Source organism: Vespa crabro, chromosome 6, assembly GCF_910589235.1.
Source record: "Vespa crabro chromosome 6, iyVesCrab1.2, whole genome shotgun sequence".
NCBI lineage: Eukaryota > Metazoa > Arthropoda > Insecta > Hymenoptera > Vespidae > Vespa > Vespa crabro.
Window position 1 is genome coordinate 1,451,350 of NC_060960.1, and position 20,203 is coordinate 1,471,552.

The window sequence follows — 20,203 nt, forward strand, 5'->3', positions numbered from 1 at the left end:
AAATTCAAAAGTTTCCATGTTATCATGTTGGCGCTACCAGTTAATTTAACGTTCATTTATTGGATAGCATTCGAGAAAATTTGATTATTGAATCAAATCAAATTTTATTTGAAACCTTCATGTGTAGATCAAAATGAATATTTTCGATATTTTGTAACGATTGGTGAGTCCGTTAATTTAATGAATAATATAGATAAAAGTTCTTTATAATGGTTAAATATATGAATATATTTATTATGTTTGATATCGTCAAATTATTGAAACTAATAAATATTGAAAATAATTTGATATTTTTTGTTTTGAGATAGCTTGAAATGATTTTACGTAGCAACGAAGTCTGAAGTTTGTTGTCTACGTTGCATATGTCATAGTAAAGAATTCGAAATGAATTGTCGCAATAATATAATTCAAGAGACTATCGTATATAAGATTATGTTGGAGAAAGTTTTCATGGGAAACAATACAGAAGTCTTTGTAACAATTTTTTATTGTTTCCAGTTTACATCTATTATTATGTATAATCATATCTATACGATAGGTATACCATTTTTGCAAATGGAGAAAATAAACTTACTTTTTTTGCGATCGTGTATAAATATTAGATCAAATTTCCCTAGTAGTTTGCTATATTACGATATTATCTGGAATTAGCCATATGACGCCGAAAAGAAAAAAGGAAAGAAAATTGTTCCGATAAAGTGGAATGGGAAAATAACGTATACGTCTACGTCATCAGTGTGTAGTTCGTCCTCGTTCGGTTAAGATCGTTCTTCGTTTATACTTATAGTTAAACAAAATGGACTTTTTAGTGATTCGTTATTATAATATTAATCGATTACTTTTATTGGTTATCGGTTCTTGGCCAATGATTAAAAAGTCGCCTATAAATTCATTTATACAAATGATACAAAATTTTTTTGTTTATATTATTCTTATTTCGTCTGTACTCGTTCAGGTAGAATGTCTTAATTTTCATATGACAAGAAATAATAAGAATTAATGACGTGTATTAATCATTTTAATGAATGACTATTTGTTTTTCTTTGTTTCTTTTTTTTAGATATTCAAACTCATCACTTCTGAGCCTACGCTCGATCTTTTCGTGAACGTTTCTTCTTACGCGTTTCTTTGCATGATATACCTTATGAAGTATGGTTTTCACATGTTTCAACTTGAAAACGTAAATTAATTTTCGTAATCGCATGTATATTATCATTGAATGAGTTATCAGTGAATGAATTATCTTGAGAATTTTTATTTTATTCTTTCGTGTTAATGTTTGATATAGATAAAGTGTCTTATCATACGAATTCAACGTAATTGGAATTTATTGATCGATGAGAAGGAACGCGAAATCATGGAAGAATATACGCAAAAGGGAAAAAAATTTACTTTCGTCTGTCTGTGTATGAAATTCAAAGTTTTTATTTATGAATATAACGTAAAATGTTTTACGGATTTATTGATAATCTATTTTTTTTTTTTTAATCAGTTTTATCCTTCTTTACGATTATCTTACTACTGACTTGGACAAGTTTTTTGTTTATTTCCGATATACTTGTACCATTAAACGAATCTCATCGGCTGGAATGTCCATTTGTGGCGGAATATTTCATAGACCAGGAAGTTTATTATTATCCTATTTTATTGCATATGTATACGATATTTCTCGTTGGACTGACTGTTGTTATTGCGACTGAAGCATTATATGCTATAATCGTGCAACATGCCTGCGGTCTTTTTCATATTGTTCGGTAAAAATCGAAGAGATTTGAATTTTTGAATTTTGTCTTTCTACATATTTTTATCATTATTCAATGATATATCTTTTTATTAATTATTTGTTTTCTTTCTTCTTCTTTTTTCGTTTTTTTCTAGATATCGTTTCGAGCAAGTATTCAACGAGAGTACTTTAAATTCTATTTCATTATCGAGAAAAAGTTTTGAAATCAACTACTCGATCGTTCGTGCTATTAATTCGCATCAAAACGCTATCGAGTATGTTTTCTTTTTTATGTTATTATATATTCATATAATTAAATATTTATTTGAAATAGACTTTTTTAATATTAATATTAATTTTCTTTTCCTTTCAATAATATTATTTATCAAGAAAATTTTCGAATTTTTGAAGGTTCGTCGATCATATGAATTCCTGTTTCTCAAACTCCTATTTCATGTTAATAATTTTGGGCGTAATATCTCTAATTATGAATTGCACTGACGTGAGTGTTTTATATTATATATTATATATATATATATATATATATATATATACATATATATATATATATAATTATTATTTTCATCGTTAATATCTATAAATGATTATGCTTTTATGTATATTGTAGATTTTACAAGCTATGAATCCGAATAAGAATTATAATCTCGTCAGTGCTTCTGCTCGTATACTTAATGCTTTTGTACGTATCATTAATATCATTTGTTATCTGTTTGGCGTATTTTATTGTGGACAGAAACTTATAGATTGTAGTATTAATATTTTAGATCAAGCGTAAGTTTAATGTTCAACGGTTTATTCGACCTAATGTAAAATTTTGCAAGCATTTAAGAATATTTTTATGTCTATATATAGATATACTATTCCTTGGTATTTAGCATCTTCGAAGATAAAAGTTTCATTAATGATGATCTTGCAAAGAAGCTTGAAGAAATCCACTTTGTTTCTTGGCAATTTATTTCCTATGTCATTCGAATTATTTGGAACGGTGAATAGAATTTGATAAGAGCTACGTATGTGAATATATCAATTTTATTAGATTCGATTGTATCTTATTAATTATTTTTTTCAGATCTTAAAAACGACATCTTGTTACATTACGACACTTCATGCATTACAATATTGATTAGAACAATTCTAATGTGGAGTATGTAAAAATTAAGTTGTCATATGTATGTGTGTATATAGATACATACATACATATATATATATATATATATATATATATATATATATATATATATACACACATATATATGCGCACATATACGATCGAATGCACGTTTGCATTGATAAAATTTGATTGACTAATATTCACTACAATGTTGTTTAATTTTAATTTGTATTGGAAAGTAAAAATAATAGATTTCACAGCATTAATATTTTTGTGAATTTCCCAGATAATCGATGTGAATACGTTGTAGTGATAATAATTAATATACTTCAGTACAACTTTATTACATCGAATCGTTATCTATTACATGCAAAACAATTTTTTATTTCAACGAGACCACGTTCTTTTGTGATTTCTTCGTCTACTGTGTCGGTCAATGGTCTTCCACGTGTTTCCGGTAGCATCATAGAGAGTAGACCGGATAGGAGAGCGCAAAAAGCACATAAAGTACTAGGTGCCCACCAAGCAATGACACCTAATAAATCAGCGACGTAGGGAGATGATATGCTACCTACATGAGACATTGCTGAGCTGCTACCAATCGCAGAATTCCTTGTAATCTATATGAAAGAAATTATTACTAATAAGGATATTCTTTGCTTTGCTATGCTTGAAAATTCATTTCTTTTTTAGTTTTTTTTTCTTTTTACCGTAGGAAACAATTCTGAAGTATATAGTATCATGATGCTGTAGACGGCAGATAATACGAATCTTCCTGTTAGAGCGACGATTATTATAGCCAGAGTTTTCGTAGCTGGTATTATAAGAATACTGAATAAAAGCAATGCCGTTAAACTGTACATTATAGCACAAGCTTGTCTTCGTCCCAAATATATCAAAATGGGCGTTGGTATCAAGTAAGCTGGTATTTCGGTGATACCCATCACAAAAATGTAAAGGTAACGATCAGCTGAGAAATTGTCTACATTTAACGCTAAAAAAAAAAGAAAACATAATAATAACATATTCAACAAATCAAAAATTGGAATAATGTTTTGTATAGGTAAGGATTGTCGATAATTAATATTACCTAAGGCATAATAAGTGAGCGAGGCTGTGAGCCATGCGAAATTTGTGATCATTACTCTTTTTAACAATTCATAGTTAAAGAGAATAATAACCAGCCCTTTTATACTGTTCTTTAATTTATGCCTTTGAGTCGAGGAATTTGACACTTCCGTTTCTTCCAATTGAATTTGCAATATAGGCTTATGCGCAGCCGTTGTAGAGTTAGTGCTTGTTGTTTTATAAACAGGTCCGTGATATTTCTCGATCACTTTCTGGGCTTCTTTTAAACGATTTTGTGATAAAAGCCATCGCGGTGATTCTGGCATTAGCCTGACGATCAAAATTTACAAAAAAGTATCAAAATATTTAGGATATATCTTTGAAGTTATATCAATAACATTATGTATCATTACCATATAAAAAGAACCATAATTAAAGCTGGCAATGTCGATGCCAATTGTTTGTATCGCCAATCATGTAATCCGTATGCTATACTAGCCATAATTGCTGTTCCTACAGGATATCCAGCGTTATATGCTACACCCATCCATTGTCTATGCTTTTCACCGGCTATTTCGGTTACTGTATATAATGAAATTATTGAGATTTTATATTTTATAGATTGATATGTATTATGCCGAACGGAGAATAATGAAGAGTACAGAGCAATACAACGTATTCATAAATCAAGGTGAGTTAGGTGTAAATAGTTACATTATTAAACGTAATTGTATTTAAAAACTCAACAATAAAGATTAACACATAATAAATTTTCTCATAAGTTAGACGTATTTATGCAGGCAATATTCTTATATACTTGTTCGATAATATTAATTAATATATTAATTAATTAGCAATACAGGATAAACGTGAGATTTACGTTATTCGTTATTCTTCCATTTCGTCGTTGATAAATAAAAATAAAAAACTTACGAAAAGTAAAGGAAGGATACAAAATGGCGGCGTGGCTTATCCCATTTATTAATCTAAGGATCATGAAGCACCAGAACCAAGGTACGATCGCACTGATTGGGCCAGATATAATCAGCATAATTATACCGATGATGTAAGAGAATCTGCGACCAAATTTGTCGGAAATAATACCGAACGATGCGCTTCCTAAGAGTTTTCCAAGAGAGAACATCATCTGGGTGTTGGATCTATCAGCCATTCTGTCGCACACGAGATCCCACTAGGATCATTGATTTATGGGATCGCGATTTATAAAGTGTATTTGTGGGATGTTTTTTTTTCTTTTTCCTTTTACTACTTTCAATTAATTAAATTTTACACGAGCAAGCAAAACTCGAATTATTATTATTGTTCATATTGTGTTAATGATCTAGAAAACATTGCAACTTACATCTTCCACGAAAGAAGTACCTTGTATGTTGTGTGCAAAACTTCGAACGTTGCATTCAGTTGTCTTCAATGTTTGATTTTTGTTTTTATATTTGAGAGCTTCTTCAAAACCTATTCTTGCAAAATATTCATAGTCATAATCGTATTGGGTACAAGAACTGGCCGATGAAATATTTCTTATTTGTTCATCAGTCCAATTCGATGAAGTAAGAATTGGTATGGAGCACCAGTGATTAGGAATCTGAAATAATAATCAATTTTATTAAAATTGAATTAATTTTAACAGATATCAATTACGCAAGATACTTACTTCGGCTATGAAGATATATGCCATAGAATGCATTCCATTGAACAACGTTGGTATCGTCGTTAAAATGAAAATCAAATAAAGAAAATTGGAACCTTCGCCGAGCTTCTCGAGTGCATTTAGAAGCGGCTCTTTTTGATCGACTTGGTATGAATCTAATTTTGTCATATTTTATCTGTGAACAATACGAGATTATTGAAATGTTTGTTGAACAATTGTAATATTTTTGCATTTGAATTCTTCTAAAAGATTATGGTATCATTATACAAAAATTGATAATTTGGCGATTAATTGAATGTTTCTGTTCAGTAAATTATTCGTACGTTTTTTCCTTAAATAGTATATTATAGAATGACCAATTGAGATTAAGACATCGTGGTATCTTTTCGATTCATTTTAATGTTTATTTAGTAAAAATCTCGAAGTTTGATAAAAGAAAACTTCTTATCATTTATAGAATATCGTTCGATATTGATAACGAATAAATATTGAGTATAGTAACTGATTGGTTAAACACGCGTATGATAATAGAGTTCATTTTGTACGATCATTATTGAAGTGAATGTCACACTCAGCAAGTTAATACTTTTATACAGGAAGTACGTAAGAGTTCACGGTTATTTTGAATTATCGACTAAATATAAACGTTGGAAGTAAGTACTATCTAAAAGTAAAATGAAGTATTAACATAAGCAATTACCATTATAAAAAAAGATCTGTACACGTCAAATAACAGATGTAATGATAACATCAAAATAAAAAAATCTTTTTTCGCACTTCAGAACACGGATGCACGTTAATACAAAAAGTAATTTTTATTTAGTTTTACAATTAATGGAATTATAATAGTTCTTTTCAAATGCACTTTTTTTTCTCTGCCAAACATGGGATTCAAATGATCCAGATTTTCTTCATATTCTCTCGCAGAATCGAAACTTTCACAAGATTTTCGTACGAAACGATTTTTTTACGAAAAAAAAAATTGTAATGTTAATTATGTTCTTTTCGTAAACTTTATGTTCTTTTATTTGATAAGCTTTGTTTCTCATATAAATTTATTTAATATACATACTTTGATCGGTCGTTGTTAACGCGTCGACCCAGATTAGATGAAGCTGGAATGAACGGAAATAGAAATAGAAAAAGAACAAAACGAGAGAAGACGTTGTTCTCGTTGTATTTTGAGACGATGCATGTTGTACACTATAAATTGTCACGTTTTTATCTTTATTTGTGGTCGTAACACATTTTATTTTATTCACGCATGGCTTACGACTTTTAATATTTTTTAAATTGTTTTTCTTTCTTTTCTTTTCTGTTTCTCTCTTTCGTTTTTACTTACAGAAATCTTCCGATCGTAGGTTATTCGAACACTAATGTCACGAAGAAGAAGCAACAAGACTAAAGGTCTCGTTGAAAGTGCATGACAAACCTTCAGTTTGTAGTCAATCGGCGATCTGATAACATTTTATAGCATTTAAGATAAGTGGCTTCAGATAAAATACCTCTTGCGATAAACTAAGAAAATTTAAGCCAATTGAATGCGTTCGAAAGTAAACTATTATAATGGTTATCATGGATATGCAGATATAACATATTTACATATAATGATTTATAGTATGATATATTTTTAATGCCTATAGTTATAATGAATAGCCACATTTCTTATAATATCATATTAGATCTTCAATGAAAAATGTTCAAAAGATATATATATCTATAAAGATATATAAAGATATATATATATATATAGCATATAAAGATATATATATATAAGCAGAAGGCAATGCATTATCTTTTATTTTAATATTAATTTTAATTTCTTAGATAATTTTTTATAATAATCTTATGAAAAATACTTCATCTTTATAACAAAAAATAACAATAGAAGATAATATACCGACAACGTCCAATTATCGGTAATACAGTTTTCTCTAATTTTGTCTATCGGTAATAAAGAATAGAAAAATCACAGATTTCAATAAGTAGTAACATTATTATGCAATTTTTCTATTATTAAAATATTTTTAACAATAATTTCTGATGTTTTAAATACTTCGGAAATTATAAATTAATCAAATCTGTATCGATTAATCAATAAGAAATTTTATAAACATTCTTGTATTTGTGAATGTACAAAAATAGGTCTCTAAAATTTTTGAATGATAATAATGAATACTTTACTTAAAATAAAATTATTTACGATTTAACATTATATCTATATAATTTGGTTTAATCTGAGATCACTTTGTTCTATGTTTGTTTTCTTAGGCTTGTCTCTTAACCCGTACTCTTCGTATCATAGGAACGTCGTAAACAAGATTGAAGAAGGCATTTGCTAAATGACTAAATGCTCTCGCCCAAGAATCAATCTTGTAATTTAATTCCTTTACGAGGGAGAATGGTTCCTTTGCATTAGTGTCTTCAACTTGTCTGAAAAGGTAAAAAACAATAGTAATTAATTACCTGTTCTTAATATAATCAATCGCGCTCTGATAACAAACCTGTCGATATCCAATTTTTGTTTCGTTTGATTGGTATAAGTATACATGTAACAGGCTGGATAAGGAGTAATCGTTTTAATTCTGTGAAATTTTTCGGTTTTTACGTCGACTGATAATCCTTTCTTTAAAGTGACACTTTCCATTTGATTTTCTTCGTTATATGCTACTTCACCTTCGAGGACCGTCAACGATACATTCGTGAAATCACTGTTAATGTAATTTTCCAATGACATACTTGGGAAATCGGCTACGAAGAGAACGTCGGTGTAGTTTGACCAACTGTATACATCTCTTTGAATATCATTCATTTTATATCTAAAGAGATAACAAAGCGAAGTAAATTGTTATAGTAATAATTATTAATAGAACGTGAATGAGAATCATGTATATTAAATTTTTATATTACCGATAAGAGTTGTATTGCGTTAGAAGTGGCATTACAAAGGAAACATGTTTAAAAGGATGCCAATCGACCGTTAACATGTCAACGTTTGGATCGAAAATTCTTTGTTGAAATCTTCCGTTCAAAGAACACCATACATCCATGTAAACGCTTAAATTCGAGGAGAGTTTATTCCATTTTTCTCTTTCTTCGTGTTTAGGATTGTTATTCAGAGCTTCCTCTTTCTGTCGTAGTATATTATTCTACAAATGCGAGTATATATGAATTATTAAAAGTATAAAAAAAGAAAAAAAATGTGACAAGTTTATAACCTCGCAGTAATTGATTTCATGACGCAATATGTACAAAAAATCAGATAAGAAATAACAGTAAAATTGATAGAAGATGTTTATAATTTCGCGAAATTTAATAAGACAATAAAAGATATGACCAGACTATCGAGATAAAAGCAAAACCTTTATACAAAAAGCATATTGTCTCGCCATGTCTCCATGTTTCACCCATCGATCACTCTGTACCCATGTATCGGGATCGAGAAAACGATCTTCGTTGCTCTCATTATCGTGAACTCGTATCACAACTAATATTGTATCCCAAGTATGGACCATCATGTCCCAGGAATAGCCATACAAACCTGGAACCCAATTGTTGTAACCCTGGAATAATAATTTATTTATTTATTTTCATTTTGCTACGAATTTGTAAATTTTCATAGTTTTTATTGTTTTTTTTTCAGACATGATTATTATAATTTACCTTCGTGATAAAATGCGAGTAGGGTAAAAAGAATTGTAAGGCAATATGAAGTAATAACATAGATACGACAAATTGTTGTTTTTTCGTCACTTTTTTTGAATTAACATTTTTCATCGTTGAGTTATCGATAGGTTTTACATTTTCAGACGACTTATAGCGTTCGTTTACGTCCATATTAGCTTTTTGCGAATCGAATTCATTTAGATCAGTAACCTCTTTCGTTTGTTCATTTATCAGTTTATTAACTGGACTTTGGAAACAATTTTTTATCACATTTACACATTTGGAAAATAAGATATTTTGTTTACACGCGATCCAAGAGCAAAAAGTTCGCGGCCAATCGACATTACAAAAAAGGGGCATTGTCGCTAAACAAACGTATGGGAACATACCTGAAAAAAATAAAGAAAAAAACAAGAAGATAAATATTATGAAAGAATTAATAAAAAAAAAAAAAAATAAATAATTACGAAAGAGATTCACGTTACCTATACTGAACAGTCTCGAGTTCATCAAGTGAAAGGCCGTGCAGAATATCATAGCTGGTAATCGAGTTTTATCGAACAACATCCAAAATCCAACAGTTAAATCAAAAATGAAACCGAACCAATGGACTATAAAGAAATCTGTTTCTTCGGTAGTCAAGAAAATTCTATAAAAACAAGATGCCTTTTTCTGAGGGAAAATTATAAGGGTTTATTTAAAAGTTGGGACATACTTGAACGGATCGAAAACCCAGTGTCTCGAGAGATTCAACATGGAATATCCTTCGAGCCATTCTTTACCGGATTTCTTTAAACCGGCCAAAAAGTATAGAACGAAAAATTGAAATCTCAAAATAAAATAATTCCATAGTGGTACGGTTTCCTTTATATTTTTAGCATCACTGGCATCGAACGCACTATGTGACAATGAAGAAAGACTCCTTTAATAACAGAAGTATTATTTAATCATAAAATGAGATAACGTTAATCGTATCAAGTACTCACAAGTACTTGTTTGCTTCGGTACACCAAAAAAGAGTCGCTACGATACCATAAAGATAAGTATGATTGTTCCAATAACTTTTATCCAATAGAAATATATACCAGTAAGGAACGACGAAGCAAGCGCAAGCAAATTTAAATCTGACACCAAGCATGATACCAAAAGCACCTAACCACATTGCACCGTAAAGTACTATCATCCAAGGTAATGAAAGTGGTTTCATTCCGTGAATCAGTGGGAAATGACAATCCCATGAATCTCCCCATTTTATATCGATATCCGCCAATCCTCTTTCTTCGACAACGTCCACTATCATACACAAACCTATTGGATATGATGTGATTTTGTGAAAAAATATGTTCACTGCTTTTCTTTTTTTTTCCAGGTACATACATAAGTATATCTCACTCACCAAAAAGTGCTCTCGTTATACCCAAATTTGCTGGATCCGTCGGTCGATAGAGAAGTCGTACAAAATTTTCGAAACTCGATAATTCGACGAATTTAAAGCCGCAAGCGTCTTCGAATTTTTCATATGATGAACGTTTCGATCTTATTTCAAATTTTTTCGTTTTCAACGTTTTCACATTTTCCTCGTCGATCGTTCGATCGGAAATTACAGATTCTGAATTAATCGGTTCCATACCGATATTTTTGGAAATTCTAAGATAATGAAAAATTTTTGCTATATATAAAAAGAAAAAAGAAAAAAGTTATCTAGATAAAAATTTTTGCTATATATAAAAAAAAAAGAAAAAAGTTATCTAGATAATAAAAAAGTGAAATGTAAATTAAAAAAATCTCACGAGTACAAAATGATCACCTTTGGCTTTCATGTCAAGTTCAAAAAACATCAGTAGAATTTAGTGATTCTCGATGGAACGTATCGCACCGTGAGTCGAAGAGGAATTAATAGCAACGCGATTAGATACATGTAAATTATTGGAACGCGACGGAGTAAACAAGAATACGTGTTCGAGATTAAAATCGAATCCTCTCTTTGAAAAGTAAAGTAAACTTATAGGGAAAGGAGTTTAGTAGGTACTTACATATTCAATACTCAGGTAGAATGTCCATTAACACGTACTCGAGATCTTCTCAAAGAGAAGCCAGTGTGAAGAGGCTGATCTTTATCGTGATCACTCAGGTGAGATGAAAGTTGATCGATCTCGAAATCCACACTTCGAGAGATGTTTTTACGAAAAGGAAAGACTTTGCTGGGATTTGTTGGGAAAGGGCGGTGTAGACTTTGCTTCTTCTTCTTTGCTTTTTCTTTTCGCGTGCGTACCGAGCGCGAGTACGGTCAAAGGAGGAAGACAAGTTGATGTGCCGACCGTGTTCCAGAGTTCGAGAGAATACGAAGTGAGAGCGTCGCCAGGCAACGTGGCCGACTATTGACCCGCGCCCGCGCAATAATTATATATTATCGGCTGTCCTTCTTCAACGTGTGTGTATATATGATTTGCGCACCGCTATACACCTCTTTCACTCGACTTTCTCCACGTGCTTATATTTTTCCCGACATTTTCACAGATACGAAGCAATATCGATCCTAGCGAAAAGATCATTTCTATTTTTATTTGATATTAAAGTAGTTATTATTTGACTGATTTCAGATTCTATCAATTTGATAAGAAATAAGATTGTAGAAGATGAAAAAAGAACACAACCCGCAAATAGTGTGGAACATATTTTATAAGGGATCTATTTGAAATAATATTATTGTTAGATGATTAGTTATCGATCTGATATCTTATATAATATGAGCTGTTTTTCTTCAACATGTTTGTGTACTATTGGCGCATCGTCAAGCATCATTTCATTCGACTTTTTCCACGACATTTTCACAAATACAAAGAAATATTGATCCTAGCGAAAAGATTATTTCTATTTTTATTCGATATTGAAGTAGTTATTATTTGACTAATTTAAGGTTTTGTCGATTTGATAAGAAATAAGATTGAAGAGGATAAAAGAGGATTACTATACCCCAAATAACGAGGAAAATATTTTATAAGGGATCTATTCGAAATAAAGTCATTTGTTAGATTAGTCATCGTATCCTAACGGAAGTCTCAGTTTCTCTAAGAAAAAGGGAGAGGATGATCGTCAAATCCTGAAGGACATTCTGTGATGCGCTAAATTCTTCCCTTTCATCGAACAACTCCTTAGGGATCGAGATCGAAGCCCATGATTTCGTGGACATTAATTCGAATCACTTCCAGTAGGACGCATAACGCTTAACCCCTTTACTTCATCAACGAACCGTCAACGTGATTGAGTGTCTAGAGAAGGATTTCGAGGATGCCAGATTGTTGTCTACGATGAAATTTAATCGAGTACGTATTTAAATATTTGTTATTAGGAATGGTTTTTTATATACGATTATTTTAAGAGATTATTTTTGTGGATATTAAGCAACGCATAAGCTGTTAATTATTTCGTGCGACGTTTGCGTTGCAAATCATGTTAAAAATGGCTGACAATGAGATCAGTAGAAAGAATTGATATATAAAAACGTAAGGAAGGATAATCAATCGTAAATTATTTAAGTAAATATTTATCTTTGTCTTTATGCTTAAATATATATGTATATACACACACACACACACACGTATATATATATATATATATATATATATATGTATATATTATTCATTTTATTTTTATAACTATTAAATTCTTCGAGATCTTTTTTATTTTCGAATATTCTTGTCTCTTCGATCAATTTCACGATTTTACATATGCATATATATATGAAAAAAAAAAAGAATTGTTTTTTATTCTTACTAGAAAATTTGACCTCCTAGTAAAAGTAATTAAACTTTTCCAAGGAGATCAAATTTTCTAATCGTGTTGTACATTCGAGAGAAGGACTATTCTAGAGTTTTTGAAGTAGCTATGAGGCCTTTTCGTTCTTGCAGCTGGGGTGTTCTTATGAATGGACGTCACTTCGCGCTCCAAATCTCCAACGGCCGTTTTAGGGCTGTAAAACAAAAGGCTGATTTATTTCAGCACGCCCCTCAATCTGTCTCCGCGGACCACATTCTGATCAGGGTTGGCTCTTCAAAATCAACTTTCTCGATATATACGACGCTATATATGTGTATAGGTATGTACAGATATGTGCATGAGCGTGTTTGTTTGTGATCACAAATCGTATTTTGTTTTTTTTCATTATACGTGATTTTCAGAATTAGAAGATAATGTTGACTTGCTTTAACAGAATTCAGCTGTTAATATGCATAGGCAAGCGTTAAAATTAATGCTGATATTTGTTCGTCAAAAAAACCTATCGATTGAACTAGGGGGTTCATGTTATTTGCACTTCGTATTTATTTGGGTATTCGAGTCCTGCACCTGGATGTGCCAAGAGATGAAGTATAGAGAAGGAGAGAGAGAGAGAGAGAGAGAGAGAGAGAGAGAGAGAGAGAGAGAGAGAGAGAGAGAGAAAGAGAGAGGAATGATAGTAGCGGACATTTTTGGATTGTCCTGTGTATTTGCTTGGCTATTTATCACGGTTTATTATTTCCTATTGTTGGCACGAGTCACGCATTGTTGATAGAGTAGAAGGGCCATAGCGAATTTCTAAAACCGTGTCCGATCAAATTTGCATATTATATTCTGGATCGAATATCGGGACTCCGATTACAGAGCCCCTAGTTAATTGCGGTCCTTCATTGTTCTCTAGCATCTAAGGGTTGCTACACAATTTCTCCTTTTCTCTCTTGTTCTCTTTCTCTCTCTCTCTTTCTTTCTCTCTCACTTATGGATATGAATATTCTTCGCCCTAATGTGGATCTGGTTACGGTTTTATTGCATTAATACAAGTAATCCGTTTTACTGCGATTTTAGTAATCAATACAAAAAAATTTTACATTTACCAGAGTTATAATATTTAGTAGATTAAGTTTCAAAAAGCTGTCACGAACATAATTCATCTATTTATTTTTTATAATACTATTACGACATTACACACGAGACAATTCATTAAGTTGTGATAAAAAATGGTAACTTTGTGATTTTTACAGGTTAAAAGTAACGAACGCTAAAAAAGAGAAATAACGACCAACTTGTTCTTCAGGATAAAACAGTCGCGATGTTTGTTGTTAAAAAAAAGGGGATAGAAATACGGTAACGGTTCGGATGTAACACTTTCGACGTCTGTGTAGCAATGGGAGGAGGAGGGGGATAAAATGGAGTGGACAAAAAATCGGGCATAAAATTAACAATATATACAGGCTGCAGAACGCAGTTTGTTGCTTGGTAGTAATATTTCACGAAGGTTTCACCCCGCGGGGCGAGAGGGTTCATTCTCCAGGGGGGTGTTCACAACAATGGAACCCTTTACTCAGCCCCTAGCGCCCAGCCAACATCCATACATCATCATTCATAGTAGAAAAAAGCTGGGGGCACCTTTGCAATGTACGTTGGAGGGATCTCTGATGTTTCCAAGTGCCGAGTAGGCATCGAGTGCTTCCTGATACTTCCGACAAATTTTATTTCACGTCTTCGAGGTATCGAAGATTTTTTTTTGACAAAATTTAAACTCTTTAAAAGATTTTAGAACGAAGAAATTCGCTGATACGAATATTTATCGTTGATGGGAATAAAATCGAGGCTAAATTTGTTTATTAAATTACGTTAGTAGGATACCTGGACTATAGGTGACGTAACGATTGGTAAAAAAAAAGAGAGAGAGAGAGGCGGAACTATTTTATAGGTACAGAGACAAGCGTGACGGCCTTGCGGTCATTTCGTTTTTCGAAAGCCATTCGGGAACCCCTTTTTTAAATCGCCACGCCCCCTTGAACGTCGCAAGGGTCTGCTTTCGCAAACAATGACGAGGAAAAGTACGAGGAAGGGTTGAGAAAAAAATATAAACGATGAAACCAACTTCTATCAATTTCCACAAGATTTACGAGGAATCTTTGGAGAACATAGATCACGTTTTCTTTTCTGTTCTCTTTTTTTCTTTTTTCGTACATTCGTAATCAACGAAAGGAGAGAGATGTTCTTTGATATTCTTTCGAAGATCATCGATCAAAAGACTTTGATCCCATACGTCGATTCGATATCGACTTGGTGAAAAGTGTAAGAAGAAAAAAATTAAAAAAAAGGCGAAACGTAATCCGCTTTAACGAAACGAGGCAACCCTTCGACGACCCATCGACCATGTCACAGCACGGGTGACTGATTGTAAAACCATCGAGTAAGCCACAAAAGGGTTGCCACGGGATTGAGAGAAAGTTATGGAGAACGGCTGAGTGGCGGAGAGATTTAAAATTGAGCCTCGTAATCGACGTGTAATCCTCTAAAACCGTGACAGTCTATAGATAATGGGGCAATACTCGATGACGGTTGGTCAATTCATTTTTTTCCACGTCATATCTTGTCTATGTCATGTCATCAAAATTTCAAAATGTCATTACGTTTAATTATTTTTAATTTAGATTAATTCAAACAACGATGACGATTCAACAATGTCGATTAGTTTAAGCACTCGTTACATATCAAGATTCGATTTTAAAAGCATCGAGGTAAACACCTGATCGATATTCCATTCGGTTTGCATAACTTAAACCAGTCTTCCAGAAATCTGACTCTCCGCTAACCTATTATTTACAGTCTGTTAGATCCAGCTGCCGTAAGGATCGTTCTCAAAAGTGGTAGGATTTTTTTTTCGCGCCTCGTGGACAAGCCGGATTTACTCGAAATGTTTTGTCAATAAACGGGGACGAGAATTTTCACACTCCTAACCTTTCTTTTCTTTTCTTTTTTCGTTTTTTTTTCCTTTTTCTTTTTTTCTTCTTTGTATCTTTTCATGCGCGAAACAGAAAAAACTATACCCATGAAAACTTTTCATTTCTCGATCAGTTCTTTTAATCGTTTTTAATTATTAAAATATTCATCTATCGCGGGATTACGATCCGTCGGACGAAATCTTTCGCCTCAACTTGTTAGTCCCCTATTTATTTCTTTTTCTTCAGCGAAATGAATTTAAATGTAATTAGCATGGGTCGACTGTAGATGGGAGTTCATATTCTTAGGATAGAACAGGATTGACATACTTGCGATTCTTACATGCGAGCGATTTTTATTCTTCTGACGCGTTCATCCGTGAGGACGTTTTCGTGAAAGGAACGAGAAGAGAAGGGAGGAGAAGGAGGAGAAGGCGGAGGAAGGAAGGGAAAGATAGATGAAGGGGACAACGCGAGTTAGGGCTACAGGTACCCTAGTTACTTATGTTGGGGTAGAAATAGAAAAAAAGCATCCACGCGGCTCGATCGTCACTGCGAAGGGTGCTTGCCGTTACTGTCATTGCTGCTTGTGAAACGAAGGGGATGGGTTTCGATGTGCTTTCTCTCTTTCTTTCTCTTTTTCTCTTTCTCTTTCTCTTTCTCTCTCTCTCTCTCACTCTTTCTCTTTTTCTCTCTCTTTCTGCCTTGTTTTCGGTTAAAACGTTACGATTTTTATCAGGACTCAGCATCCAGCTGGGGAATATCTCTCTCTTGGGATTTCGAGCAAGTTTTTTGTTGATCGATTCGAATTGAAAAAGCGTTATTGTTTTCAGAGAATATCGAGAGAACTCGTATTACGGTATTAGTTAAAAATTTTCAGACGTTTTGAACTTGAAAGCGAAATGAAATGGAATTTATTTTTGCCTTTCGTTCGATGATTTTATTTATTTTATTTTATTTTATTTTATTCAACGGCAAGACCAATTCTCTCCCTGTAATTGTTAAGCGGAACATCCATAGGGAAGCAATGACGCTTGTGTATATTCTCTTTTTACTTCTTCGATATTATTTTACTGCGTATGGCAACTGTTTTACTTGTGCTCAAGTAGCGGACATAGCCGGTTGGCTTGATATTCGAGAGGTTAGGCTAAAGCATAGTCCTATAGACATCTGCGATAATCGTAGTAGACCCAATAGTATTCTTCGAACACTCCGCACGAGTTCTTCTTTTTTAGAATTCGAATAAGTATTAGTAAAATTTTTAACATCTTTTAAATAGGTTGTGTTTTATAGGAAATAAGAGAATGTATGATGGAGGCTCGAAAATGATAGAATGTGGAATCATCGAATTGTCGAACATTTCTTTCATTTATTTTCTACAGGAAGGGAACGTGAAAGGATAAGTAGAGAGGATAGATTCTTAGATCCCAGGTTGCTAAAGAGATAACGATCGTTCCTGTGAGAGGGCTACGTAATGCCCTAAAATTCCCTTGGGATGCGAAGAGAAGACGAAGTTTCAGGACCGACGAACAAAGAGGTCTCCCTCGTTGCAATTTGGCTGCATGCTGAAATAAGATTTGGGAGCATTGAATTGGGCCGACCGATCGTACCACTATTCCTTGCGATTACCCGCAAAGGCGATTTTTATTTTACGAGTACTGACTCATCGTTCTTTATAAGATCTATAAAAAAGAAAATAAATAAATTATTTCTTTTAGTTACTTTATATATTTATATTTGTATATACTTATATATAACGTCTATATAATATATATATATATATATATATATATATTTAAGATAATATATTGTATTAATATTTATAACAATAAGAATTTATATAAAATGTATATTAGTAATAAATTTTAAAGATCTTGCGAAAGTTTCTCGATATTTTTCGCGATAAGGGGTAGTACCTAGTCGGTAGATCGGAGTGCAAACATAATGGTAATGGTCTCTGGATAACAGGGAAGCAAGGCGGAAGATTAAGATCTAAGCATTGTTGTTGAGTGCGTTTATGGTGCGCGCACACACAAGAGTACTGGCGTTAACGTCAAAAGGCGTTATACGCTCGAGCTGGCTCACCTGGCGGCCTCGAAAGGTATCTGATTATCCGACCTCGATGAGATTTACAATAGATTCTAATATGTCGCCTTTGTTTCTTCTTTCTCCCCTTTCTTTTTTCTGCTCGTCGGATTCTCTATCGTTTGTTTGCCCTCGGTTAGATCATCATCAAAAAGAAGAACAGATATCGTTACTATTACTAGCGAAAGGATACTGCTTTATTTATGTTTTTTATGGTGTAGGGAATATTTTTGAAAGTATTGGAAAAAATACTAAATAGGAAATATAATAAAATAAATAAAATAGAAAAATAGAAAAAGTATGTATTAATGTATCTTTTGGATTTGCAGGAACTTGTACAATAATTTCTGCAATTTTTAAAAATTTCTTTTCTATTGTATCTATACGAAATAATATATGTTTTTGTACAGTATATAAATATTTTTGGAAGTATAAAGAATAAGAAAAATTGAAAAGAAGAGATAGAATTTATCTTTGTAATTTTGCTTTTTCATTTGCGGAAATTGTATATTAATATAAATAATCTTTTTTCCATTGCATTTCTAAGGAATAATTTATGTTTATGTACAATGTATGAATATATTTGAAAGTATAGAAAAGCAGAAATAGAAAAAAGTAAAAAAAAGAAAATCAAATCTTCTGTATTTATCTTTCTGTTTATTTGCAAAAAATTTTATTATAATGTTTACAATTTTCTATTATATACATACATATATATATATATATATATATATATAATATATATTTATAAAATATATATTTAGAATAAATACTCATAAAATATATATTTACAATATGTATTCATAAATATTTATTGCAAAACTATTCATAAGAAATAATATTATATACATATATATTTTTCGATAATAAGAAATAAATTAATTTTGCAGAGTGGACCGCCGATCGATGTAGTTGATCGAATTTCCCCTTTGAAGTTGGACGGGTCAATCGAATTGTCTTGTTCTCGATCAAAAACTCGTCTCGAAAGAAGAATACGTATACTAGCTCGTTGTATGCGGTACGTTGCAAGAGGAGATTCGTTATCTGGATCAGATTTAAGTGCGGGTGCGTATGATCATCCGCATGGGGGCAAAGCGGGCACCCTTTTATAGGGGGTTCGAAACGATCGGACTTTTCTTTTGGAACAAACTGAAAAGGCTTACATAGTAATGGCGAGTCATTTGCATTCATTGCAAAAACTTTATTCTAGTATCCTTTTTGAGGTTCGATTATCTGATCGTCTTTGTTGTTATATATGAGTTTTTGCAGAACCTTAATTTCTAATGGATTAACTTTTAAAAATCTATTTTTCTAGATAACGCGTCAATCATTTTTATAGAAAAGTTAAAACATTTATGGGAATGATTAAAATTAAACTTTTCTCGAATTACTGTTTATCATTAATGTATTAAGTATGTAACGGGGTATATAAAATAAAAGGTGCAACTCTTCGGTAATTTTATTTCAGAGATAGACGTGTTTTAATTGAAAGCTAGTGCAAATCGCTACAGGCAATTCACGTGATGCAAACATTTACCGACAAGCAGTACCTGAATCAATATCCTCCGGTTGTACTTAACGTTTCGTTTAGATGGAACCCTCTCGGTACACACACGCAATACTTCAACGTGCAGTTGCCATTTTTTTTTTTCTTTTTTTTTTTACAGAATGCTTTCATTTTTATTCATATTCTGTAATGATGACATATGACTCTAGATAATTGTTTGTTTCATTCAGAAGAAAACATTTGACCGTTTATAACGCCATGTAACTTTGAAGTTACATACTTTTACATATATTCATACTTTTTAAGTTTTATTTCATTTTATTTCAGCCATAAGTTGAATTTGTTACTTTATATTCGAAGTTTTTATTGATTTGATATAATTTAATATATAAATACAAGTATAACTAATATATTTATAATTCATAAGTATATAACTAATAGAATTATAACTCATAAGTATAACTTGTATATATATATTTAAAAATTATTTATAATTTAATTATACTTGTAATATAATTATATTAGTAATATAACTCTCATATTATATAATTTTTGTATAGATATAAATTAAAATTGGGTTATAGAAAATTAATTAATTGATTGCGAATTGCTTGAAAATTTTAATAAT

General features: G+C 31.8%; 3 protein-coding genes and 2 long non-coding RNA genes across 10 annotated transcripts; 3 read left to right on the forward strand and 2 right to left on the reverse strand.

Annotated features, from left to right (window-relative positions):
• The first annotated feature begins 358 nt into the window (after positions 1–358).
• Positions 359–2,914, forward strand: LOC124424693 (odorant receptor 43a-like). 2 transcript variants are annotated; one of them, XM_046964102.1, is made up of 9 exons: positions 359–955; positions 1,061–1,180; positions 1,289–1,406; positions 1,493–1,754; positions 1,879–1,998; positions 2,135–2,225; positions 2,352–2,423; positions 2,597–2,729; positions 2,814–2,914. In XM_046964102.1, the coding sequence occupies exons 1-9, from the start codon at positions 797–799 to the stop codon at positions 2,894–2,896; spliced, it is 1,158 nt and encodes a 385-aa protein (XP_046820058.1). In that variant the 5' UTR covers positions 359–796; the 3' UTR covers positions 2,897–2,914. The 2 variants fall into 2 exon arrangements, with proteins under 2 accessions (XP_046820058.1, XP_046820057.1); XM_046964101.1 differs by having other exon boundaries at positions 361–955; positions 2,352–2,515.
• Positions 2,756–7,037, reverse strand: LOC124424692 (organic cation transporter protein-like). Of its 3 annotated transcripts, XM_046964097.1 has the most exons (9): positions 6,935–7,037; positions 6,665–6,707; positions 5,596–5,767; positions 5,287–5,526; positions 4,857–5,115; positions 4,337–4,505; positions 3,946–4,253; positions 3,566–3,849; positions 2,756–3,475 (listed from the first exon to the last, which is right to left on the reverse strand). In XM_046964097.1, the coding sequence occupies exons 3-9, from the start codon at positions 5,758–5,760 to the stop codon at positions 3,212–3,214; spliced, it is 1,689 nt and encodes a 562-aa protein (XP_046820053.1). In that variant the 5' UTR covers positions 5,761–5,767; positions 6,665–6,707; positions 6,935–7,037; the 3' UTR covers positions 2,756–3,211. The 3 variants fall into 3 exon arrangements, with proteins under 3 accessions (XP_046820053.1, XP_046820056.1, XP_046820055.1); XM_046964100.1 differs by lacking the exon at positions 6,665–6,707 and having other exon boundaries at positions 6,935–7,012; XM_046964099.1 differs by lacking the exons at positions 6,665–6,707; positions 6,935–7,037 and adding an exon at positions 5,916–6,046.
• Positions 3,705–4,897, forward strand: LOC124424697. The gene is made up of 3 exons (XR_006942361.1): positions 3,705–3,814; positions 4,545–4,614; positions 4,778–4,897. It is a non-coding gene; the product is annotated as an uncharacterized LOC124424697 (long non-coding RNA).
• LOC124424696 lies at positions 6,151–19,936 on the forward strand. Of its 2 annotated transcripts, none has more exons than XR_006942359.1 (3): positions 6,151–6,245; positions 7,864–8,033; positions 18,959–19,936. It is a non-coding gene; the product is annotated as an uncharacterized LOC124424696 (long non-coding RNA). The 2 variants fall into 2 exon arrangements; XR_006942360.1 differs by lacking the exons at positions 6,151–6,245; positions 7,864–8,033 and adding exons at positions 11,931–12,581; positions 13,167–13,354.
• Positions 7,375–11,715, reverse strand: LOC124424691 (vitamin K-dependent gamma-carboxylase). 2 transcript variants are annotated; one of them, XM_046964095.1, is made up of 10 exons: positions 11,292–11,715; positions 10,655–10,905; positions 10,245–10,566; positions 9,974–10,156; positions 9,744–9,907; positions 9,256–9,647; positions 8,955–9,155; positions 8,503–8,741; positions 8,097–8,411; positions 7,375–8,025 (listed from the first exon to the last, which is right to left on the reverse strand). In XM_046964095.1, the coding sequence occupies exons 2-10, from the start codon at positions 10,884–10,886 to the stop codon at positions 7,860–7,862; spliced, it is 2,214 nt and encodes a 737-aa protein (XP_046820051.1). In that variant the 5' UTR covers positions 10,887–10,905; positions 11,292–11,715; the 3' UTR covers positions 7,375–7,859. The 2 variants fall into 2 exon arrangements, with proteins under 2 accessions (XP_046820051.1, XP_046820052.1); XM_046964096.1 differs by having other exon boundaries at positions 10,655–10,927.
• Positions 19,937–20,203: the final 267 nt, after the last annotated feature.